Source organism: Polyodon spathula, chromosome 30, assembly GCF_017654505.1.
Source record: "Polyodon spathula isolate WHYD16114869_AA chromosome 30, ASM1765450v1, whole genome shotgun sequence".
In the NCBI taxonomy this organism is placed as follows: domain Eukaryota; kingdom Metazoa; phylum Chordata; class Actinopteri; order Acipenseriformes; family Polyodontidae; genus Polyodon; species Polyodon spathula.
In genome coordinates, this window is record NC_054563.1 from 3,012,170 (window position 1) to 3,038,310 (window position 26,141).

General features: G+C 40.1%; 3 protein-coding genes across 10 annotated transcripts in view; 1 reads left to right on the plus strand and 2 right to left on the minus strand.

Moving 5' to 3' along the window:
• The window catches only part of dyrk1aa (dual-specificity tyrosine-(Y)-phosphorylation regulated kinase 1A, a), a 30,525-nt gene extending 24,588 nt beyond the window's left edge, over window positions 1-5,937 (minus strand). For 2 of the 5 annotated variants that reach the window (XM_041233289.1, XM_041233286.1), the window contains exon 1: window positions 5,254-5,937. The gene's annotated coding sequence lies outside the window, so the exon portion shown is untranslated. Of the gene's footprint in view, window positions 1-3,423; window positions 3,518-4,878; window positions 5,207-5,253 lie in introns of those variants that run through there. The other 3 variants (XM_041233287.1, XM_041233290.1, XM_041233288.1) reach the window with 3 other exon arrangements.
• Window positions 5,938-8,351: 2,414 nt separating this feature from the next.
• vps26c (VPS26 endosomal protein sorting factor C) lies at window positions 8,352-25,281 on the plus strand. The gene is made up of 8 exons (XM_041233104.1): window positions 8,352-8,510; window positions 15,487-15,630; window positions 16,200-16,349; window positions 19,141-19,221; window positions 20,610-20,684; window positions 21,447-21,597; window positions 21,930-22,082; window positions 22,721-25,281. The coding sequence occupies exons 1-8, from the start codon at window positions 8,454-8,456 to the stop codon at window positions 22,801-22,803; spliced, it is 894 nt and encodes a 297-aa protein (XP_041089038.1). The 5' UTR covers window positions 8,352-8,453; the 3' UTR covers window positions 22,804-25,281.
• ttc3 (tetratricopeptide repeat domain 3) overlaps window positions 24,460-26,141 on the minus strand; it is a 33,374-nt gene continuing 31,692 nt past the window's right edge. For all 4 annotated transcript variants that reach the window (XM_041233102.1, XM_041233103.1, XM_041233100.1 and 1 more), the window contains exons 47-48: window positions 25,947-26,039; window positions 24,460-25,843 (exon numbers count right to left, since the gene is read on the minus strand). In XM_041233102.1, the coding sequence (XP_041089036.1) occupies window positions 25,715-25,843; window positions 25,947-26,039 (222 nt within the window). In that variant the 3' untranslated portion in view covers window positions 24,460-25,714. The remainder of the gene's footprint in view (window positions 25,844-25,946; window positions 26,040-26,141) is intronic.

Below are 26,141 nucleotides of genomic sequence, written 5' to 3' on the forward strand. Positions count from 1 at the left end.
GGTTTCACTGCTGGTCAAATTCACCTCTGCAAATTAAAAACAGGAACACTTTCTTGCTATTTCTAGTGGCACTTGTTTGCTGAATATTTCTCCTGTGACAGACAAAATGCAGTGGTTGGTTTCCCATGCACTTCTCTTAACAATTTCTCCAATTCCTATCCAACAGTTTCTGTACTGAGAAAAGCTTGGGGATAACAGCTGGTAGTTAGCTCCGGGATGGGCTTAATCACGAATAGTGTCTCACTGCCTCCGCTACTGTGGGAGAAAGAGTGTAAACAGAGCAGCGTGACTTTCTGCTGCAGCTAAAATCTAAGTCGTGACAAAGCACAGAAGTGTGCGCTCATCAAACCACATCACAAATACCCTCCACGCAACACATTTTAGTAAAAGTAAAATGTACAATGCTTAAAATAATACCAAACAGAATCACCTCTGTCTTTGTACACAATTAAAATAAATACTTTAAAAGCAGCACAATTCTGAAATACATCACCAGGTTAGCTAATAGAGCTTATACAAAGTCTGATTATACTTTAAAAGTACAAACCTACATGTACAGACTTTACTTGTAAGAATGTCCTCTGTGATCCAAATACCTTAGATGTGCCAGAATTGTACCTTGTAACACCCTTATCACAATTGCACTAGTTTTTTTTCTCAAATGAAAGCTTACTGGTTTTGCTCCTGGCCCCAGACTAAATCTGTGCCACAAATAGCTATACAAACTAGCAGACCTGCACTGGTAGGAACTTCTGAGTGAATATATCATGCCCCTGAAATGCTATTTATTACTGAGTAAACAAAAAATTGCCGATTATAATGAACCATGTAAAAAAAAGTTAGGTTAAAAAATGAAACCAGAAAACCTCAAGAATGGGTAAGGAGAAAAAGCCTAACAATAATCCAAGATCTGACTTCAGCCAAGAGGTTTTATTCTTTATGGGCAAATGATAGCTTTAGGACAGCCCTGTAACAAAAAGCTGGAAAAGATGATACGGATTAGGGAAAAACAGGCAACAAATGTCCCACCCCAAAGCACCACAAACCAGCAGGGGTGGCTCAACACTTTTCCAAGGACGCTGTATACACTTTTTAACTATACTTTCTAAATTTCTACTGTAAAACAAACTTTTTGGAGGGTGTCAATAAAAATAAAAAATATACATCTTACACACCAGGACCAGAGGTGCAGTAAAAACTTGTATACTGCTCAATTGTGGCAAAACTATGATCACTTTTGTTTTTAATTTAGAAAACAGTTAAATTAATTCTTCAAAAACTACGCAAAATTTTCTAAGGAAACAGAACGCACATTTCTCAGCTGCATATAACTTTGCAATAGTTCACTGATTTGTATCAATTAAAAACAAGTTTAGTGTAACTGTAGCAAATGGAATCTTCAATTCTAACTGCTTTTCAGGAGCAACTGTCACCCCTATTTTGAAAGTCACTGCAGACTGCACCTGTGCATATTAGTGCTCCATGGGGGATGAATGTGGCTTTAGCTCTCACAGCACACAGCGATGTGAGAAATGTTTCTATAGGCAGGAGGTTACAGTGTCTGAATCAGTGCTTGCTGGTAGTTTCCTTGCTACAACACAAGTAGTAGTCTGGAATTCATTAGACCAGCAAACTAAATATGATGGTCCTCTTTAATTCATAAGAGCCTCAGAATAGCAAGCACACAATACTTTCTGCTGCCCCCACAACCCTGCTCAGTTCAATCTTTCTGACCGCCAGTACAAGACCACTTCAAATGAACCAGCTACTTCAATGAAAAATACTATTAGGAGCCAATTTATAGGGAGGTCACAGTGACAAAAACTTGAGAACATGCTACACTAAGGCATAAATGCTAACCCATCTTAAACTATAAAAATGCAGTAAAGTGCCAAAAAGACATGTGTGACAAATGCTAGTGTGTGGTCACCATGACACTGAAAAAAAAGGCTAAATTTGGAACGTGTGCCCCACTCAAAATTCATTTTGGTCCCCCTACATCACATCAGTCTCACTTCTTAATAGGGTCCAATATACACTTGCGCAAATCTAGCACCAGTTCTTGGGTTCAACAATAAGGCCACTTTTAAATGAAGTTTCTCAGCTTATAACTGCACAAATAACTCATGTTGACCTATAAACTCAGATGTTAAATATCAGGTTAATACAGTACGATAGTTACTCTAAATGGCAGGTATAGAAATAGTAAAAGAAAAGGTCTTCATTGTCTGATTAAAAAAAAAAATCATTAACAAACATTCCTCAAAGATTATTTCAGTTTCTACGTCAAAAACAGAGTGGAAATCCATCTAAGAAACTATAAGAATTAATAGTTAGCACTTATTCAAACTAAAATCTGAAAACATCACTCTTTTGTTTTACAAACTGAGTTGATGTCTACATCAAGCTATTTTCATGTTCTGCTGCCTAAATTAACCCCTCAAACTTTCTTTGAACTGGGGTGCATAGTATATAAACATACAAAAACTGTCCTACTACCAGGAGAGGAACTTATTGCAGTATTTCCATCTCCCACTGGAACGGAAATGAAACAGATCAGAAATCAGACTTGTTTATTTCCATCAGCAGCAGATTGAGATCAAATTAATTTCAAATTGGGACTCACTCGGCCCCTGTTAGGAGTGCAGGCTGGCAGAACTCAATCTCTCCAATTCAGGCAATTCAGGCCAATAGCGGAAGTGACCCAATGAGCATCCAATGCAATACATGCATGAAGGCTGAGAATAAATATAATCATACCAAGAAAAATGCTATATACAGGTGCTCTTTAACTTTTGTGTAATGTCCAGTGCAGTCTAAAATTCAATCTGCACATGGAACCAGCAGCAGACCCAGTTTGATATTGGATTTGGATTGAATTTTACAGACTGGTTTCATGGTGCAGGTGCAAATGTGGCATTAAAAGAAAACTACATTTTCTGCCATATTATTAACATATGATGTCTATAAAACTATCTGGCACATGAGGAATTGCAAATGACAAAAATTAAGAGAATTCTTCCATCTTTGTCACTTACTGCCATCGTATCCTTGATCTAAACCACACTTTTAAAATATGCATTTTAGTAGTCAATCAGATGTCCACATACAGACCGATGTATTCAGGTAAGAGTTCAGATAGAAGTGCTGTATTTCTTCTTCATGTGTTCTAGCTTGAAATTAATACAAATTGACCTTATTATGCAATATAAATTTGAAGAAGCCAAAGGAAAAGATAATACAAATCCACACATTTGTGAATTCATTTCCGCACATTCAATGTTGGCTCACAGAAGCCACTAAGTAATGCGCCATCAGCAAAGTAGTCTGAACAGTCAACAGTTAGCTACTGCACTAAATTGTATTTTAGCAATAATGATAACTTTGTACACAGCAATATGGGTGGTCTTATGCCATACTGACCAAGTGAAAAGTTGGGTTTGATCCAAGCTCCTCCTAGTTTGAGTTGGTTTACTCTGGCATACCATCCACATGTGCTTTGCATGTTACTTGAAGCCTTGAATTTATTTAAAAAAAAAAAAAGGGCACACAACTGAAGAAAAACCAAACTTCATACAAATGTCATTCTTACTTCCAGAATCTAGGTATCCTAGCAAGTATAGGTCGGGACTTGACTTTTTTTTTTTTTTTTTTATTTTTTTTTTACATTGCCTGAAGTAACTAAAAATCAAAGATGTGATAAGAATTGATATCGCATAACTGATAAGTTAACATTGGAAAACAAGAAATATTATTCCTCGTATTTTAAAAAGTCAACATTAAACTCTGTTTTAACCATTTAAGAGTGTTAAAATGTGTTGGGTCCAATTATAAAACTGAACACCAGAAAATTGGGAAAAAATAAATTGGAGCTGGGAACTGGAACATAAATAAAAATTGTTAAAACCACATCTAACAATTTCTCCAAGTAAGTTATCTAATTATGTAATGAACATACAAAAGCACTGTATTCAGTTAGTGTAAACTATTAGCTAAATAAAACACTTAGAAATTGTCATAAATCTAGTGAACACACAACACATTATTCTTTTAGTTATTTTGTATTTATTTTTTATTTAAAGTTTGTGTTTACATATACCATTTACAAGGGGGAGAAATTAAAGAGGACTACTCAAATCTCCATGGTTTTATTTAAGGATATGATTTTACAGTTGACCTGAATTTTCTAGCGGTTTTATTTTTCAAAATATGGTAAAGGCAACATGGACATCCGGATAAACAGGCAACCGAGCTGTTCGAGTTAGAAACCACGACTACCGAGTATCTGATGCCTTCGTCCGGAAAAGAAAGCCTTAGAATATGTCCGTCCGGCTAGTATTCCCAAGTGTCTTCAAACTGGCGATCCCCAAAATCCTTCACGACGTTCGAGACTTTAAAACACAGCGAGATCACCAGCCTACAATCATGAGATCTTTTTATCCTTGAAATTAGGAGTCATCTAACAGGCCTTGCTCTACCTTAGCCTCCACTAATATTTATGTCCAGAAACAACACAGTGAACTTTATGTATAATGAAAACATAATTAATATAATACGATTCTAGCAAAACGTCCAATGTTGACCGACAGTTATTTCGATGATATCACAGTATTGAATACCGTAGTGCATCCTATTCGGTAGCTAGCTGACTACAGCAAATATTGCCCTGCACATACTACTCTCTCTTTTGCCTCGCCTACCACGACAATAATTACATGTATGTTTTTACTAGATGTTTATGTCCATCATATGCTAAATCTAAATTACACACAGAGCAAATATTGTATTAAATGTTACAGCGCCTACGCTACCGTATTCAATTCGGCAATATTTACCTTAACTGGGCTGCTACCACCACCAGCATTTATAAACACATACCTGTGTCAAATCCCATCTGACCGAGAGTGTTTTAGCGTGTAATTGCAGCCATCAACAATTTCTGTGTGACTGAAGTAAAAGTATACGGTGTATGGCTGTCATTTAGTAACACAAATACTGTGTTACTGTAAAGATCACTATGCCCCAATACTAGCTATTGCAACATAACAAAAATATGTATATTGTATTATATTTAGTCATCAACTAATGAAAACGTAACAGTGATCACGAGACCAAAATGATTTGTGTACAATTAAAAATATACACATCGTCAGATCAAACATACCTTGCAACATATCAACAAACTACACACGGTACGCCTCTGCGTTTTCATGCAGTGCATTTCCCTACAGTACACTCCGCAGTTGTACTAACCTCTATGTGAATGTTTCCCTTTTACTCGTAATATCGGATCTTCCAAAAAGGCCTCCGAGTCCGTGGAATCAAGTAAAAGATCCAGCTTCTCCTCTCCTCCAACAAGCCCCCAGTTTCCAAACCGCAACAATCCTCACTCCTCCGGACTCCGTGTCAATTCAATTTCCAAATCAATAGCGCCTCTCCACAACTAAACACAAACTTATTCGGTAAGACACTGGGAAAACGTACATTCATTTATCACGGGATAAAATCCTTTCTGTCGATGAGTGCTGTCTGTATCAATATGTTGTTATCCAAATTTAAAGAATAAAACGCTGTTCCTGTCGTTAAAAGCCTTGTTTTCTTGGCAAGTTTTTTCTTTTTTTTTTTTTTTTTTTTTTTTTTTTTTTTTTGTAAATTTCACAAAATGGCGCGCGTTCCAAACCTGCGCAGCGAACCGGCCCGGCAGATCATAGAGAGAGACGGACAACCGCTATGCTCGGCGCTGCCTAAAACATATACTATATATATGTGTGTGTGTGTGTGTGTAATTATCTTTCGCTAAACTCTATTCTTCCGAATTTTCCGAATCTAATTCCGACGACTCATTATTTATTTATTTTTTTAATAAGGGTTATTTTTTTTAAACAAATTTATTATTCTGGCGGGAAGAGAAATTATTTGAAAAAAAAAAAAAGCAACTAACAAAATGGCGGAGGACTAAGCATGTTGCCATGACGACTGTCAATCAAAACACAAAAGCCCGGATGAAACGCTGACGTAGAACGGGACGGTGTCAGTTGCCGTGGAAACTGTCAATCAAGTACCAGTTAAATTTGTAGGTGGAGCGAGAATTAGGAAACAGCGCTTCTGCTTTCGCCATATTGGCACCGTCGTTGTATAAAAAACTACAGAATTATTATTTAGTGTGGGAGCCACAATGGCGACAGTTTCTTAACCGCCTCTTTTCTTTAAATATTTACATTGGAAACCGCTGTTCCAGGTACTGCCCATGAAGCAACGGCGTCCTCGATCGCACTGTGATGTAGGGATAAGGTGTTCTATGGAAGACCTAAAATAAAAACGGTTTGACGATTGACCGGTCAAAATAGGCGCGAACATATGCTGTGTTTTAGAAACTGAAATGGGATAATAAAAATATATTCATTAAATATATTCATGTTCATTTTCCTAATTAGGTTTCAGGTAACCTACATTAAAATATTCACCTTCAAACAGGTTGTCAGAATATTAAGAATCGGGTATTTCTACACAGTGGCAGCTACATTGTTCCCATGGCAACACATGTAATATGTATTCTGCAAAAAGAGACATAACTATCATTACTTTCATAAACATTCCAGTATAAAAATGAAGTGGAATCATTAGAAATGTGTTCACGCAACTCATTACATAATAATACAAAACATGCCCTTTAAAGGAGTACTGATCGAGCCAACATGTAAAATCTGCTTTTCTCCCTCATATTAGCACTAGCAGCATTGCAAATACGCTCACTTTTCTTGTGTTGAAGGTTTTTTCGCTCGTTGCTTTGTTTCGCATAATTTCATTTGGGATATACAGATTGTTTACAGGGCAATTTCTCTTTCCAGGTACTTAATCGCACATTTTGCAGAAGGTCACATGGCTGCTGGAGTCCTGCTAGTACCAGGAAGCAGCAGCAACATTTACTTATATGGTAATGTCTTTGAAATACCTGCATGTTCCAAACAGAAATATAAAATACAAGCAAACATAGTAAAAGGAAGCAATTTGATTTAAACCTCGGTTAGAACTCTTAAGGTACTGGTACTATACCAATCTTATCGTATTATTAAGCTTTAGATACAAATCTAATACATATAAATAGATATCTACTCATTGCTGTATGAGGAGATCATTTTAATGCCAGGACACCGACTGGCTATCATTATTGTTAATAAAACAAACCTTTCCCTCCACCAAAACCCTAACCCTAAGGTCAATATCCTATACTGCAGTCATTACACATCTCAAGTAGTTCATGTTTGGCAGTGAATTTGCGTTTTAGTTACTTAAATAAAAAAAGTAACCGGAGGTGCTGATTTCCTCAGTTGTCCTGACAGGAACATTTCGTGGTACCTTTGTAAGAACTGCACTTTTCAAAACGCCTCTTTTGAAAAGGTCTGAAGATCTGTGGTTGAAAAAGAACATTTCTGCTGGAATAGTTAGCAAGCACGGTGAATAATGATCCTCATAGAAACAGAAATACAGGCACCCACGATGACAAACAGTTTAGAAATTAAATATTAGGAAATGCACAGAAAATAGAATTACACATGTGTACATGTTCAAAAGATTACAAGATCAAAGCCAATTAGTTCAATTTACTGTATTTTTATTTTTTATAATTGACAAGCCTCTTGAAACCCATTGCATTAACACAGCCTTCCCTCACACCAGTGTATTTTAAACAATGTGGCATGGCTGTTGCCGGTGGGTTGTTGTATTCATTTTAATACACACTAGTTTACAGGATCCAAATGTTAAATGCAAGCTTGGCTGGCAGACAGAAAGTTGATAACACATCCCTGCCATACCGATACTATTCTAGGGATCTTGTATTTAAATAAATATTGCACCTCAGACTAAACCGAAGAATTGTGACAAGTTTGTAATCTAACACATCCTGCAATGTAGCACCGCAATGAGGTCAAGTCTTATTGTTTTTAATAGTGTGGCTGTTTAAAATCCGTTCGTGCTACATATCTCCTTTTTTTATCCATCAATTGCTACTACTAGAACAACAAAACCTTTCATTATAAATCAGCATTTCGCAACAAACTTCCGAAATGATGCAATTCTTATGTCTGGGGGGCCCAAGCAACCCAGTCGCAATTGCACAACACTGGCAATTCGTTATTCAAGCTGGTGCTTGCCAGCGTATGCAACGCCAATGCTAAACGACAAGATCAAGCGACAGGCAAACATTTGCAAAAATAATGTATGGTACCTTCATCAACATGCTTATGTTTTTACATACAGTATTCCAATGTATATATGTATTACAAAAATAAAACGATAAAAAAACAACGCCGCTGTCATAAAGTCATGTGAGCAAACACTCACGTGATAGTTTCCGCCGTCATGTGACTCGACACTGCCTCTTCAGTCAGGAGCCGCTCTGTCTTCTTGCGGCTTCAAGGATCTCGGAAGTAAATAGTTTAAAGAAAATCAAAATGAGCATAAGCTTGGACATCCGGCTTAAGAGGGCAAACAAAGTCTATCACGAAGGGGTAAGACTTTCTTCAAATCATGCGTTCTGGGCAGACACGGGGATCCCTGGCCGCTGCCCCGTTATGATTGTTATTCATTTATTGTAGTTAAAAAAACAAACAAACACAGTAATTCATGAGTGAATGGTACATTAATATCCTGACAACACCCCAGAGTATAATCCAACCATCTAGCTCACATTCAACTAGCCAGGTATTCTGCAAACGTGTCTCCAGTTTGATATTGTATGACGCATTGATCGTAGTTACTTTCTGCTGAAGCATGACTGCAGTGAGTTGAAATCCAGTGTCATCTTTTATATAGATGTCGCGAATTGCACTGCTCAGCCTATAAAGTCTAAACGTCATCTAGTGAATACTAGCGAGTTCGTTGTATCGCGTTAGTTATTTTTTTTTGTAAAAATAAGTAATTGCATATAATCAGTTCATGTGATTTTGTACCGTCTTCCAATGGACAGTGGACCTATCTCTGTAAACTAAACGTATTCATTTTGTGAAAATCATAGCGTAGCTCAAGCATAAGGCAGAACATTGAAGGTACTAAAGCGGCATCATATTAACGTCGCGCGTTGTTGCCCGGATCGAGTCAAATAAGCAAACGCAGCAGGCTTTGTTTCCAGTTTGTAACATATGCATCAAAGGAGTTCTCTTGCATAGTTCTGTCTAAATTGGGAGTATGGTAAAAACACGTGGCTACAATTTGACTTTGCACTTTCATGGCGGACCTGAAAATAAAATGATATATTCAATTCCTGGGATGGAAATAAGACTCCCATTGCAAAGCAGTGATCTGTTCCTGGTTTTGCTGTGTTTTTAATAACACACCCGAGTTGATAAACTTGGCATGTGTGAATCTGCTGTGTAACTCACCTGTACATTATGTCTCATTATATATTGTTTCTCCCCCCAACACCCACGACAATGGGATGAAAATTCTGCCTACAAGCAACGGTCAAAAAATGAAATATTTACTAAGGATGTTCTTTCACCTTTTAAAGGAGCTTCTATTGGGGTATGCTGCAGAAATGAACCTGTGTATTGCCACGTTTGCATTTTTACATGCCTGTCGACTCCTGTGTGCTGTAAGCCCACATGTGCAATTTTGCTTAGTATTTAATACACATTGAATAAGAATGCGGCAACAAGTTCATTGGTGCAACAATACCCTATGGTAGTTCTTCCACAGTAAATGTTTCATTTTTGGAGGTCACCTGTTTGCAAAATCTCCATCTTCTAGACTCTTGACTATTGAAGTCTTCACACTGCTGGCTTGGGGTGTGGGATGAGCTGTGTAGTGATGGCGTTTGAGCTGAGCTTGTATGACGACTGGCTTAGCTCTTTGTGTGAGCGAATCTCTTCAGTGTAAGGCTGAAAGGTCATTGACTACTGCCTGAATGGGATTGGCTGAATACAGGCTTCAGGGGCTGATTGGTCGGACTGTATTTTATTTTATTTTTTTATTTTTTCCATGGCAAACAAATGCTTATGTCACAGTCTAAAAATATGTATTTCAAGATATTTCACAATTAAACCTAATGCTTACAAAAGTAGAAAAAATACAACAAATGATCCTAAATCTTTAAATGCTCACCTGAAAAATAATAAATGCTAAATTGTAGAATGTTTTTTTTTTTTTTTATCTTTAAAGACATTCTGTTTTCACCATCAGGGAATTATCAAACCAAAAAAAACCCCAAAAAAACCCAACATAATTAAATGTAAAAATAACAACAGACGTGTGAAATGTTCCCTTCTCTTTCTAGACAGTGATCTATAGCAGAAATATTTCTGATCCTTGATGCAGCGGGACCTGGTGTTGTTTTTGTTGAAGTCATTTTGCAGCTGTATGCAGTGTGTGTTTTCAATCACTTGCCAGAAGCTAACTAAACCAGCTGCCAGGTTCCTAACTGCAGTGTAACAGGTAGTGCGTCAAGAAGACAAACATTTGCTATATTTATTTTTAAGTGATAAAAATAAATGATATTTATATTATATATTTACACTATTTTTTCCGAAATGGGAATATCCCTGGGGAACTACATATTATGCGGCAATGGGTGAATTTCACAGAATCCGTAAATCCGTGATAACCCTGGAAAAAAAAGCACAGCCTTAATGATTGGACGCTGTGTTGGCAAGGCAGGTCATTGTAACAGGTCTGTTTCAAAGGCAGTATGAAATATGACAGATGCAATATGACTGCTTAAACAGGATGTGTTACCAGTTTCAGGACAGCTAATTCATTATTTCTCAGAACAACAACCCCTGACAGTACTACCTGCTTCTCAGTACAGTATGACTTGTTATCCAACTCAGATGTCTGTGTTATCTGTTTTTGAAAAACAGCACAGAACAGGCGGCCTGACAGGAAACAGATTGAGCAAGTCATTGTCCTCTATCTGTGAACAGCTGTATTTAACACCCTACCACTATCCAGTCATTTTCCATGCATCCCTGAATGTGTTTGAGTAGTGAAAATGTCAATTCCATGGTGGTCTATGATACCTGCATTGCCGGGATCTCTCTTCAGTGTACAGTCAGTTACAGTAGGTAACAGCACAGCTATTCATGTTTAAATTGCTGATCAGGGAGGCATGGGGATAATCTGGCAGGTAACTGATCTGGCAGGTATTTGATATTTGAATGCTCGGAGGCTGTGTGAGTCATATTTTACATTGGCACAGGGCTGAAATCCTACAGAACGGCACATCAAAAGCACACAGCTGTTGATTATCTCTGAGCTGTAATGATACAGTATCCTAATCTTTATGTTAATTGCATGCTCAAAGTTTATTAAAATAAAAAGGAAAGTTCTCATTCCTGGTTAAGGGTGACAGTGTTAGGGATACTGTATTGCTGGTTAGTTGGTTGTTCCTCAACAAAGTGTTACTTTGAATGTCTTTTTATGGCATCTTGTGTACTGTAGCTGCTCTTATTCCATAAACAGCGCTCTATCAATGTCAGGACACAGAATTCTTTGTTTATTATTCACTTGGCAGTATCCAAACTAAAGATGAATGTTAATAACAGTGTTGCTCCATCAGTACGGTATCCAAAACCACATTCCTCCTTCATTAGCTGTGGCTACACCACATTCCTCCTTCATTAACTGGCAATGCGGCACTGCAGCACTGTCTGTTATTAAATGGGGGGAAATCTCTCTTCTATTTTAAACCTAAACAAAGTGACAAGGAGCATTTCTCTGGAAAGCATTTGTATTCCAGCAACACAACCTGAAGAGTAGAATCCAGTAACCCTGCTGCAGGCTTTTCAGGACTAACTGTAATTAGCATGCCTGCTAATCAAAAGGAAACTCCTCGCTTCCAGTAACAGCGCTAATTACCTCAAGCTACTGGTAATGGCCGGGGAAGCTCTGGCTAATTGTTAGCTTTTTAAACTCCCAGAAATGCTTTTAACAGTAAATTAGTTCTTTCTTTCTCTCTACGTCGTGGAATTAACAAATACAGAACTGTGTGTCTGGTAAGAAGAAGAAGGAAAAAGAGAAGTGGAGAGAAGCAGGTCCTTTAATCATGGGGGAGGTGTGTAGGTGTCTGTCTGTGTAGGACTGAGACACACACACACACACACACACACACACACACACATATATATATATATATATATATATATATATATATATATATATATATATATATATATATATATAATATTATAATTTAGGTTTTGTTTAACATCATGTAATCAAAGAATCTGCAGAATTATATTGCAAATGTCTACCAGAAGCCATAATAGTAGTACAGTATTTCATGTTAGATTTCGAAATTTCACATTTTTCAAATTATCGGGTTTTGCGTTAAGTAGATGGTAAACTGCAATGCAGTATGCAATTCAATACGTTGGCATAACGTTGTTCAGCAGGGTTCATTCGACTTTGTGAAGCACAATGAGTTAATTCTGCAAAACATTTGGCCGTAGCTGTACAATGTGTACATTCTCCTGTTCCAACATTAAACAGATTCCTGGAATATTTTAAGCAAATATGACCCTAGTATGCCATGGATTTAAGTAATGGTGTGTAATATATTGCAGCGTTTTAACATACACTGCATTTGACATTTTCATCCCTTTTGTGAGCCGTGGTTTTTGGTTGCAAACAATTAGGAATCAGCAAATCATCCAGGCTTGAGCTTCAATGAAATGCCATCTCTCTGTTTTGAAGTGTCCTGCAGAACTTTTAAACACTCCATTGGGCTGCGTCTTGTAACTTGACGAACGTTTCAACTGGAAGTCGTCTTCTCAGGGCATTTTGTATAAACTTCTTTTGAAGGGTTTTTGTTGGTTGGTTTGTTTAAAATCAGTGGTTCGAAGCCATTTCAAAACAGTCTCCTTTTGTGCTGGAGGTATATCCCCGTCGTTGTGTGTGCAGTTTGCTTTGATTTGGTAGTCAATAAGATTAGCGCATGACGACCCTCAGAGCACCTATCGATCACCAGGATCAGTGGCTTGTCCTTTATTGTTTCCATCACAACTGGGTGCTGTGGCTGGGGTTTGTGCATGATATTTGTATGGGCCTATTCACTCGGGATACAAGGTGTCACAAGATGTCAAAGGACAGTTGATTTAAGGTGGTAGAGTAGCCAGATTATGATTGAGGGTGCATCTATTGCAATTCAGTGTTAAAGTTACTCTCCTAGCAGAGTCTAGAGAACAAAGACTTAGCAGACAATTTACCTAATCAAATCCATCACAATTGTTGCTGCCCTCCTGTGGAAAGTTTGGATACTCCTTTAGAGCTGAAAACACAAGCTCTGCTTTTATGTGTCATTAGCTTCTATTAGCTAAAAACCGTTAGTAGTTCTATTCTGTACCGTATCAGTTTCTGATTTGGGACGAATGTTAACCCATTGAACCTCGATTAATACACAAGTGAAAAGACATTACTGCTTGAAAGATGGTCATGTTTGTAAAAATGACCTAAAACATAAATAATGATGAATACGGTTTGAGCCTGAGCTCTAGCAAGATAAGGAAGATGGGCTGCCTGCTGAGTTAAACCAATAAGCCTGTAGACTCCTTTAGATATTAACGGAGTGCAGTTTGATTTTTTAGTTAACGGCTGTGGTCTTGTTTTAAAGCAGTGATAGATTTAGGGCTCCTATTAAAAGGACGTGATTGAGTGGAGAATGAATGAGTTCTTTATGGTTCTCCCTCGGGGTCAGATCGACACAGACGCAGTGTTTCAGCCTCCTCCCATTCCTCTCTGCTCCTCTCTGCTGAGACTGTGTCCTGGGATTTGATTAAGACGTTATTCCTGAGCCTGCTCTATACAAGTGAAAAGTAAACCCTTTGTTTAGTTGTTCTGAGGCCCCATACAGTAATGAACCCAATAACCCCCACAAACAGCTGCTGTAAGGGATGGAATCAGAAATAGAAATCTTGTGTTCCAGTTTGAAACTCCTTGCTGGCCTGCGTTTGAGTACAAATTGTTTTGTTTTGTGAATTGCCTCAGGTGATTCCTCCAGAAGGCCAGGCTGGTTATCTGGCTGTCAGTGCTCAACGATCACTGTTACTGTACGTGAGGACTTGAGGATTGACAGATCTGTGTTGACCAGACATAAAGTGCCTCATTATTTTTCAGGATCTCTAATCAATTAGAACTGGGGTGTATGGCACAGTATTTTTGGTGGCTGAGGCACGACTAGCTTTTGTCTGGCCAATAAATGATTTAAACTTTTAAAATGACTGTTCCGATATTTGTATTTCCATGCCTATGTCGCATTTTCATACGAAGAGAACAGAAGTTCCGAGATGATGAAACGTGGAATCGAGGTATAAGGTGATGTGTCTGTCTGTCTGTCTGTCACTTATCTATATCCAAGTAATTAACACTGGGGAGAAATGAAGGAACCTGTCCGTCTGTTTGTCTGTCGACTGACTGTATTACATTTTTAAATGCAGTGGATCTACATTTTTTTTTATTTTTGAGTGCATGTAGAATAAACTTAAACTTCCATGCTCTGCACTGTTCAGTTGTTCAGCGCTGCTGTAGAGCCTCATTGCACTGGGAGATCCCTACTGCCTGCAGATCCGTAACGAAGACTCTGAACGCTCAGCGATGCAGCATCCACTCAGCTGGGGGAGCCTCTTTTCTCACTGCTGCCTTGCACAAGAGGCTGTCGAGTGACAGAGAGACGGACTCAGATTGGTAGAACTAAGGGGTGGGGGTGGAGGTGGTCTGGATGACGTGGGTTGATGCTGAGAAGGGGTGGAGGTGGTCTGGATGACGTGGGCTGATGCTGAGAAGGGGTGGGGGTGGAGGTGGTGTGGATGACGTGGGCTGATGCTGAGAAGTGCGTTAAAATCTCTGTGTAATAAATATCTGGTTGATCTTTCTGATTCTGCAGAGTGGCGGATCATTCTAGGGGAGACATTAAACATTCACAGGCCATGTTGCTATCGGGGTTTTGTGTGCTTGATTCCCGAGGAGTGAGAGTGCATTACTCTGGGGTCTGGAGAGCCGCGTTACTGGCGTGCTTAAAGGATTCAGCGCACACGCTCCCCTTTCCTTCTGGGCCTCACTGTTTGCATAATAGCTCAGATTAAATCTACAATTATGAAGAGTGTATTAAGTGCATACCTGAAATACTAAATCATTCATGTCGAAGGACTGGAGATTATTATTTTGTAATGACCACAAAGGCAACGTTTCGAGGACCACTCGTCAAGTGCACAGTAAACATAGTGGATTGGTGATCTCTTTAGTTTTGGGCTTGGATTACTAGCGTTGCTATAGTTTACTGTCTGGGGGGAGTAGATCACAGTTGGGGGGGGGGGGTTTATATAACTATTCATCATGTATCAGTGAATCGTAATACTTTCTTACATAGTATATGGTATTGTAACAGAGGTACTGTGTGTATATTTTATGTGTCGAGATACAAGGCCAAAAGCACAACACAGCTCATCACAGCTTTATTTCTCTCTCTCTCCCCCCCCCCCCTCTCTTTGGTGTCAGGAGGCTGTTTCGGGGGTGGTGGTGGTGATGAGTAAAGACTCTGTTCAGCACCAGGGCCTCTCCCTCACCATGGAGGGAACTGTGAACCTGCAGCTCAGCTCCAAGAGCGTTGGCGTGTTTGAGGCCTTCTACAACTCCGTCAAGGTGAGCAACCCCTTTACAAACTCACCGGCTGAGTTAGTAAAGGAAGGGAGCAGAAGAACATTACAATACGTTACATACAAGCAAGTATACATCTCTGCTTGTTGTAAAAAAGCAAAGTCATTAATTGTGCCATTCGGCCCATCACTGCTGACTGGTTCCTAGTAGCTCAGTGATCTCAGATCTATGTCTAGTTGATTCTCAGATGATCCCAGTGACTCGGCTACAAGCTTGGTAACCTAGTCCATGTACTCTCCTCTCTGTACAATGTGTTGACAGGTTTAAACATAGGGATGGAAAATAAGACTCCTATTTTATAAAGTTTCATGCAATCCAGGTTTTACTATGAGCTTGATTAGCCACAGTGTGTAGATAAGCTCTGGTGTGTCTTATTAAACTCATAGTAAAACCAGAAATGGATCAAACTCTTCTGCCATGGGAGTCTTATTTCCATCCCTGAAACATTTTTAAAACTTCTATTAAGTCTTTCCTAACTCCATCCTTCTGTGACAGTGAATCAGATCCATTGTGGACATTATTTGAGTGCTGTGGCTCTTTTTTTTCTGTTCCAGCCCATTACGCTCATCAGCAGTAACATAGAGGTGGTGAAACCAGGAAAGTTCCCCGGAGGCAAGACGGAAATTCCCTTCGAGTTCCCGCTGCACGTGAAGGGGAGCAAAGTGCTCTACGAGACGTACCACGGCGTGTTCGTGAATATTCAGGTAAGGCCCTGCCCTTCCTCGCTGTCAGGAATATTCACATGCTCTCTGTCTTGCGCTTGCCACTGCTTGTACGCAGTTTTACGACTAAAATGACAAGGTCGTTCAGCCACTCGCCCAGACGAGCACAGCTGACTGTCACGTGACTGAGCCAGGGCTCAAACATCTATTCATCGTCAGTGTCTTGTGTTCCCTGCGCCTCCTCTCCAAGCACAGAGCTACACTGACTCCTAGTGGTGAGACGATGCCTAAGAGGAAGGTGTGAAGCGCCACACCTAGAGTAGACCAATGTTTCTCCCCAGCAGCATTGACTGAAAGACAGTCGGCACTGTCCGTTTTGAATTTCTCTACTGATGGTAAAGTATTCTGTAGAAATACATTTTAAAAAGGCACTGACCTTCTCCGGCGTTATCTGAGTTAAATATAAATTGACTTCCTAGTCCAGAAGCCAATAACACCCATTAGTGCCCATGAGAGCCTATCCGAACCGGCCCACTAGCTGAGGGGTTACAGTAACAGCTACCTCTTGTCACTTATACCTACAACTCCTAGACTGGCTTAGGCAGAAACATGGTCCTCTAGACTGGGGGTTCTAAAGCACACCAGTGTGTTTGCTTCTTCTTTAACCCTTTCAGTCCTGAATTCTTTTTTGTCCAGCGGAAGAATACACTCCTTTATGGAGTATAAATGGAGACCTGTGAGGTTCCAACGTGATTTCCAACAGCATATGTTAACATACAGTGCTAAGATAAGGACTGAAAGAGAAGAATATGCTGCTTTGTCATGTTATTATTGGTAAAAGCACCAAAGTTAGTTAAGAGTGACATACTGTAAAGAGGAGCGTTTTTTAGCACATAAAGGGTTAAACGTGTCAGTTTATTTAATTAGCCATTTTGCATGTAGCTGCCTTTGCAGTGGTAACATCATCCCCCAAGCGAAACCAATTTAGTGAAATAAGAACCGCGCTTTGTTTTGAAATGGAAACTAGCATAACCTGGCAGCGACACTGGCGTCCTGCTCGTGTCAGATTATGCTTGTTCTTCTCCAGGCAGGAGCCGTGCTGCATGAGTAGCAGTGGCAGTGACGGCAACGGCAGCATCGCCTGATAAACCTCATGTGCTGACCTTTTTTTTTTTTTTTTCCATCTTTTATTATTTTGGATTCGACATCATTAATATTGCCCACCGGCAAACTGGGCATTCCGCCTGCACCAACAGAAGCGTCTGTCACAAAGCGTCTGTTTAATTGCCGTTTCCATGGAGCCGACAAACGGAAGCATGAGGTCATATTTTTTTTCCCTCGTTGTTCTTGTTATTTAATAAAATATAAGTGGGTGGCAATAGGCTTTGTACCTTTTTAAATACTAACCTCTTTTAAAAAGCGTTGAAATGCTCTTTTGTGAAATGTTCAGCTTTCTGTGTTTTGACCGTGTCTGAATTCTGTTGAGAGGAATGATTATTTGTGGGGAAACTAAATGTGTGCAGATCTGCAGCGTGGGGTATCTCAAGGAAACACTGAACGGTATTTGAAGCCAGCCCTTGTGAAATAATGTCACTGTTCTTTGAGCTCTGTGGAAGTCTGTAAGAGAGAGAAACTTCCTGACACAGGGACTCCTTCAAGCATTCCTCCCATTCCTGAGGTTCAAGGAAATGAGCAGAAACCTCTCGTGTGGTTAGAAACTCGAACTCAGCCCACGCTCCACACTCGCAGTACAGCAACACATAGAACATTTCCATGGCTAGTAGCTCACATGCTGATCAAAACAGCTTCTTCAGTGGAGCAGTTTGCTGTGTTTGGATGTGCAAGCAAGCCATGAGGAATATACTCAATTGATCTGATGTCAGCAGATCTAAATGTGACCACTGCTTAAATAATTAATATAACTGTGACATCATCCACAGAATTCTTGAAAAATAACAAGTTTACTGCACTGTGTTTTTTCTACACAGCTCAAGAAGTATTATACAGATACAGTATGTGTGCTTCGTTCTGACTGCTAACCCTAACCCTCTGTGCTGTACAGTTGGTTTCTCAGCTGTTATGCAATGAAGCTTGTGACTGTAATGCAGTCTTGTGCGCCTCCCTCCCTCTCTCTGCTGGCTCTCGGAGCCCCATGGAAACAGCAGCTCTCTGGCTCAGCCTGGCTTGTGTGTGTGTAGGTGGTCTGGTGGGTGTTGAAAGACTGTGTTAGAACACAGCGAACTCATTGAAAGCTCTAGTAGTAATTCTAGACTAAATAACAGCGTGTATCTCTCTCCCTCCGCACACCACCCCCTCACAACCAGCGCTTTCAGACTGGCAGCTCGACCACAGGCCTGCCAAGTGCAAACCTAGCGCCCTACTCGTGAGACCCCGGAGATCAGGACACGAGGAGGAGGGGGGATGCTCTGTGGGCCATTGTATTTATTGTACTAGCTGGTGTTCTCACACAGGAGGGTGGTCAGACCCTGTAGCAGTGCTCTCTCATGCACTACTGTTGTTGTTTTGAGGGGAGTCATTTACCTTGTTTAGAGTTCTTTCAGGCCCTAATATAGCGGAAAATATGAAGCCTCCCATCCAGGAGTGCTGTCCCTTCCAGCACACAGGATCACCCTCCCACCTATCCTGTCCTTCTTCAATACAGAAAACAAATGAGTGAATACATACAGGAGTGAGGGACAGCAGCAGTACTGAGGTGGAACCGGGCAGCCTGTTTCCTTTCTGAGGGTAGTGAGTCCATGGCAGAGCTGGGATTCGAACCCTGCCCCTCCTGGCTCTTGTTTAACCAGGGTCTGCTGTGTTTGTTGTCCTGCAGTACACCCTGCGATGTGATATGAAGAGATCCCTGCTGGCCAAGGACCTGAGCAAGACCTGCGAGTTCATGGTGCACTCCCTGGTAAGAGAGCCCTAATCCACACTGACAACCTTGCAAAGGTCAGTACGCTGGGCACGGGGTCAACTGACATTGCCTTGAAATGCCCTGCAAGGGGGATGTAGTGGAGGCAGCTGCACGTACGTATAACACACACTACACATTCTTGCATGGATCTGGAGAACTGCTAATCCCATTGTCCTGAAAATTGGTATTAACATTAGCTTACATTACTGAGAATATCAGATTGTGGCTGTCTGTAAAGCTGTGGCCAAAAGTTTTAAAATTTTAGGATTGAGACCTAATTACAAAAAAATATATATATATGAACATAATTTAGCTATTTTATTTAACATCATGTAATCAGAGAAACTACAAAATTATATTGCAAAAGTCTACCAGAAGCCACAATAGTAGTACAGCGTTTCATGTTAGATTTTCAAAATGTCACATTTTTCAATTTGTCAGTCTTTCGTTAAGTATCTGGAAAACTACAAAGCGGTATGTAATTCAATATATGAATGTAATATTATTCAGCAGGTTTCATTTGACTTTGAGGCAAAATGAATTTATTCTATAGGGTGATACAACACTTCTGGCCAGAGCTGTATGCCACACTTACATGCAAATACCGGAGAACTACTGATCAAATTGTCATGAAACTTGTTATTACCATTATTGAACAGCTGTTATTGAGAGTATCAGATTCTGGGGACTTGCGTAGAGTTTCTTTGTCTGTTCTCTGGAGAACTGCTTATTACACTTAGATTGCCCATTTCACTGCTATTTCATATTCTATACTGTATAGGTCCAGAGCTTTATTACAGTCAAACCTGTGTTGAATTTCCATGTATGTGTGCATGTAAAATCTGCAAGCCAAGTAACAGTCCTTCATCGCTGGTACCCTCCCTAAGACTCCCCTAGCCTATATAGTCTTAGACTTGCACACTTCATATAACAACTGTTGTAAAACAGAGTAACCTGCTACCAGAGCCCAAGGTGTGTAGCTCATTGGCTCATAGTTTATGGGGAAACAGGCGTCTTGTGCAGTGCTGAAGGTTTGTGATTTGCACCACTGTCGAAAATCTTTTGCTTCTCACACTGCATGCACACATCTGAGGAGAGTTGTGCTTTTTCGCTGGTGGTTTTCTGGAAGTGTGTCCTTCTGCAGGGTATTTTTTTGTTGAATTACCGCACATCCACCTACTGTCCTGCCCCTTGTGAAGTCCCTAAAGTCCTGGTTTGCTGTAATTGTATCAGAATTGAGGCATGCAACTCTCACACAGCTTATATGTGTCTTGTGGATCACATGAAGTGTTGTATAACTGCGTCAATTTGCACACGTTTCATGTACTTAACAGCACACCGTCTCCATTCTGATTCTGTTCTAATCTGTGTTTTATAATCTCCAGCCACAAAAGGGGAAGCTGGCGCCCAGTCCAGTGGAGTTCTCCATCACTCCAGACACCCTGCAGAACGTGCGAGAGGTGGGTCTGCCAACAGAATCACTCAGAACAGAGCAATACCAGAGTCCCAATCCTGGATCCTGCGAAGCATGTACGACACAGTGCGGTGCTTGCTAGTGGTTATCCTGGCAGAACTTGCAGTATTGCGCAATTAATCAAACATGCCGTTTAAACATGTGCAGAGGTGGCTTCCTTTATAGCAGTCTGCTTCCTGGAGCTAATTCAGGAAAGGCTGTTTGAAAAAGAACCATTGGGGGAGGCTGTTGCACGCAACCCAAACTAGCTGTTGTCTAGGAGTCAGGAAGAACGCCTTGACGAGTGTCTAAATGGTGTAGTTTATGTTTAGTGCTAAGGTGCTCTCCGGATGGATCATTATTAGTTGAAAAGTGCAGTTGTGAATTGGTTTGCTGCTCACAGCCCCTGCTGAGCACCTGTAGCGCTGGCTGTGCAGGAGAGCTGCAGACTCTGACATGCTTTACAGTGCGGGCTGTGTCCCCTGCGGCTAGCCGAGAGTGAGTGACAGCCTTGTGGAGAAGATGAGCTCTGCTTTTGGGGTGCAGGTTCCTGTCTGAATTAAACCCTCGCTGGGAGAGTCACCAGCTTGCTGCTGCTTCAGTCTTGTTTTCCAAGTGTTTTGTGTGAAAACATGCCTCACCATGTAACTGGTGATTTGTGGCCATCCTCTGGCAGCCCAAAAACCCCACAATGATGAGCATACATTAAATAAGCCATTGTATTTTAGTTTTTTTTTTACATTTGATTGTTCCACTCCTTCTCTTTTAGAGGAGCTCCCTACCGAAGTTTCTCATTCGGGGTCACCTTCACGCGACCACCTGTATCCTCAGCCAGCCCCTGAGTGGAGAGCTGGTGGTGGAGAGCTCAGAAGTGCCGATCAAGAGCATCGAGCTGCAGCTGGTTCGAGTGGAGACCTGCGGTCAGTGGGATTTGCTCTCAAGAAGATTTCTGCTTCAGATTTCGCAAGGACAATTGAGTCTGATTTTTTTTAATTCTGGTTTGGTATTTCATTAATAGACGTTAAAAACAAAAGAAGCAAACAAAAAATCGATCTTGGTATTTAATAGAAAAGACCTATACCACATGTTTCTTTTAATAGATAATAATGCGTTTGTACTCTAATACAGTAAAGAACTCCTGGATGCTATCATTGATGCACTGTGCATTAATTGGCTTGGTAACAATGATCTGTAGCAGTTGCTACCTGGCACTGTCAGGTGTGTAACGGTTGCACTGTGATGTTTCATTCAGGGTGCGCGGAGGGCTATGCCAGAGACGCCACTGAGATTCAGAATATCCAGATAGCGGAGGGCGATGTTTGTCATGGCTTTCCTATCCCCATATACATGGTCTTTCCAAGGCTGTTCACCTGCCCGACCCTGGAAACCACCAACTTCAAAGTCGGTAAGGGAATGGAGACATACTTTTCTTTTTGCTGCCTCTAAGCTGACGCCACAATAACACATGTATTTTGGCTTGCATATTAACGGATCATACAGTAATTGTTTAGTTTTATTAATTGTTGTGCTGTAATTCATGTTTAAAAGCAGTTGTCATCGGTTTCTAGTAATTGTAGCTTTCAAGGTTTGTTACAAAATAAACATGCTTCTGTATGGGGAAAAAAACAAGCAAGTAGATTTGCTTGATTTTTCTTTTCATTGGGGGATATGAAGATTCCTGTTTGTAAAAAATAAAACCTGTTAACTGTATTACTTCCTGGGTCAGACTCCCAGAAAGAGGAAGTATGAACATTTTGGAAGCAACATTGTGGTGCTTGAGATTTTATTTTTACTTCATGGGTCTGACAAACCCACATGGTCTACCAGAATGAGGCCCCTTTTTCACAGGAAGTGATATGGTGCCAGGAAGATGAAGTACAAACATTCTGAAGCTGCATTGCAGCTCTTCAGGAATCTCTGTATCCCCAATTTAAAAGAAAACATTCATGCAATGGGGACCAATGAATGTTGTTTGTAGAAGAAATTGCTATTACTGATTTGGTTATCTGTACTTTGTCTTTCTTGTTTTTCTCCCTCCCCTAGAGTTTGAAGTGAATGTTGTGATTGTTCTTCACGATGACCATCTTATTACAGAGAACTTCCCCCTTAAATTGTGCAGAGTCTGAGATTTGGTGGAAGAATAAGGAAGTCTTCAGACAATATTATGCAGCCATGCAGGAAAAAGAACGTTGAGAAAAGCAGATGAAACATCTTTTGTAAAGTTTTAAGACGACCAGCTTGAGCGAAGGACGATCAACCCTGCTATGGATAATGCACAGAAAATAAAACGCCCCAGAGCACTGCAGAATCATCTGGACCGAAGTAGCAGCCGGACCATCACTTTGACTGTTTTTGGAGCCTTGCTGATTGAAGATATTTACTTAGTATTGCCAGATGTGAAAGGTTAATGCTGTACCCTTTAAATGTATGTACATTGTGAGGCTAACAGTATTAGCAGTGAATAAACCTGACACGTCAGCACTCATACTTGTTCTAACCCCCCATTTACTAATTGTGGAGATACCGAAAGCTAGATTGATTGTTTAAATAGCCAATATAAAAATAACACTGCAAGACATACTTCATACTCTAGTTTTGAGAAGTCTGCTTTCCATGAACACGCTGCTGCATTGCTCTTGAGGCATGGTAACTTGGGCTGGCTTTGCCAACCTCCAGAACCCCCACTGCTTTTGGGATATCACTATCCTTGTTCAAACTGGCTTTGAGAAGGGATTTGCAGAGGGAAAGTGTTAATTAAGACTGCTGGCAGTTTTGAAGAGTTACAACACCTTTTTATGAATTAATGAGCAACATAAGAAATTGCGCTAAAAACTGACTTATTAATTTGAATTAAATGCAATTAACACCTTTAATAGTAAACACCAAAACAACCTGCTAGTCAAATCCTAATCACATTACCCAGTCAAGAGTGTTTTAAAGAAGCTGTATGCAAAGTACTTTTTTTAATAATAAAAAAAAAGTAAAGACAGCATGTTACAACTAAAATATGCAATCTAATACAACACAATCCAAGGGTCTGTATTGAATCATAGCATTTTAAAATAACTCATTATTAATGAGGCTCTCGCACTTAATGCTGATAAGATTTAATTCCATTTATTGTTTTAAAACCAGGTTATAACCCTTTACAAGCAAGGCTGGTAAAATGGGGGCTGTGATTTTCTGTAATTGATTTATCTACACACTGGTTACTTCAGTAGACTTTCCCTTGTCTGCATGGGACCTCCTGCCTATTTAAATTAGGTTATCCTGCTGAATACCATCCCTCTTGCACCTAAACGTGGTTGCTGATCAAGTCCACCCCACATGGTGATTGACTGGACAGGGACCGTTATTAAAACAGTTCCTGCAAACAAGAGGCTTCAGTAATCTTTCTTATCCAGAATCGCTGGATCTGAATCCAACTGTGTAGCTGTGGGATGAACTTGAACATGGCATTGCTTCAGGCTGTCACTAGCAAGAGGCTGGCCAACCCAATAAAAATGAACAGAGAGTGTACAACATTGCAATAGAAAGCTGACACTGCAGCTGTATTAATATTTTTTTTTACAAAACATTTTTTTAAAGGTTAATTTATAAGTGAGGAGAAAGGCTGGCATTTGTGTGTGTGGCTTTTCAAAGAGCTTCACTGTGTAGAGCTGGAGTGAGGATACTGAGTCACGCATCACTCCTCAATACCACTCTGCAGGAAGCAGCTTGAGGAGTATTACAAACAATAAACAAAACAGCTAAACAAACATAACAACAGACAAAGTGCAGTGTTCATGCAAAATTAGCTTTAATGTGATTAACAAATAGAAATAAGGTGATAGGTAGAAAAAAAGAAAACCTCTAACTAACAATAAATGATCCAGAAATTAAGTGTTGCCCAAAGAAAATGTATGGAAAAAAAATAAGAGGCTTTATTCTGTTAATCCCCCTTTAATGATGGGAACCATCATCACAATCACAATCTTCCCTTCACTCAATTCAACCATTTTACATTAGAAGAAATCAGTTGCACATCAACAAAACCAAAGTATTTTGCTAAATGTATAACAGTTGCAGTTAATAGCCACTGCCTGCAAAAATCACTTGAATTTTAAGGCAAAGCTTCCTGCGTTTCATACAGAAATCAATTCACATCATGAAGGTAAAATGTTTCTCAAACATGTGAAGGATTTCTAACTAGCAATGATTGGAACTTTACATTTAAATTTGTGTTTGGGGGATAAAACAACACTTGATCACTGGAGGTTAATATAAAATAGTTATACCAGTCATCCTGCACCAAAAGCATTAAAAATAAACAGACCAAAACTAAGGAAAAAAAAAAATCAGAGTTTCCAGTAGGATCCACCCATCTGATCACACCAGACTCTCCCAATTGTGCGATTATTCACTTGTTAGCCAACAGGTATCCAGTGTTGAACAGTAGATCACAAAACCTGTCAGGTCCTGCTTGCATCATTACACAAAGCAGCAGGCCTGAAAACCTTTTTCTACTGAACCCTGAGCCCTATTCACAAAAGCTTTTTAGTAATAGTAATAATAGAAGTATGATTGAAGTTTTATATAGGCTGCTGTCTAGTGTTTTTGAACTTTATTTAAAAACAGGCTTTAGAAAACAGAATTTGAATCACTATGGAGGCAAATAAAAATAGGTGAACACTGACAAATTAACCACAGGCTTAATTTCAGAATTAAAAGTAAAAAGATACAATAACGTTAATTGGTTGCATAAATTCTAGTTCACATATAAAAACTATTCCTCTTGAAATGAAGTTCAATACTGCCACAACGTTTCAAGGGACAGCTGCAGTACAGCAGCTCAACGATTGTTGCCCAAAATACTGTTTTTCCCCGTTCCTTGTGATGCTAATAAACTGCAACACCCTTGCTTCAAACTGACCACCACCATCAGTGATAACAGGCTTTAGGTTATAAAAGCTGAAATTTAAAAAATCACCCGAATGAGTATATTTCCTTCCCCCATTAAGAATGCTGCTTCTCAGCGGGGAAACTCTTTCCACAGCTTCACGAGGAGGACGCGGAGACGTTGGCTAGTCGGCGTCTCCCAGGGAGGACGGGGAAGTCTTCTGGGAGGAGGGCGTGAACTCGGCAAGTAGGACAGGTGCTCTGCTCCTTCAGCCAGGCCTTGATACACTGCAGAGAAAGACAAGGGTAGCACTTGTGGGCTCCAGAGGATCATTTAGGACTGATCAGCAGGCTTGAACTTCAATACAGAAGTACTGCAGTTAATCCTTACCTCTCCATGAAAGCTGTGTCTGCACTCGAGAACGCAAAGGTCTTCCTGGGACATTTCTTCATGACAAATAATGCAGGGATCCTCAGCATACAACTGTGAAGACCAGGGGGCGGGGGTTAAGTACGGTCACCAAGAGGACATCTTTAGAATCGAGGTGTTGCAACAGCTGGATCATATTCTTGTCACAAATGCCCA

Coding starts and splice junctions, on each gene's coding strand:
- vps26c (XM_041233104.1), top strand. CDS start 8,454: ATGAGCATAAGCTTGGACATCCGGCTTAAGAGGGCAAACAAAGTCTAT. Junction 19,222..20,609: donor AGTTCATGGTGCACTCCCTG/GTAAGAGAGCCC, acceptor TATAATCTCCAG/CCACAAAAGGGGAAGCTGGC. Junction 20,685..21,446: donor CCCTGCAGAACGTGCGAGAG/GTGGGTCTGCCA, acceptor CTTCTCTTTTAG/AGGAGCTCCCTACCGAAGTT.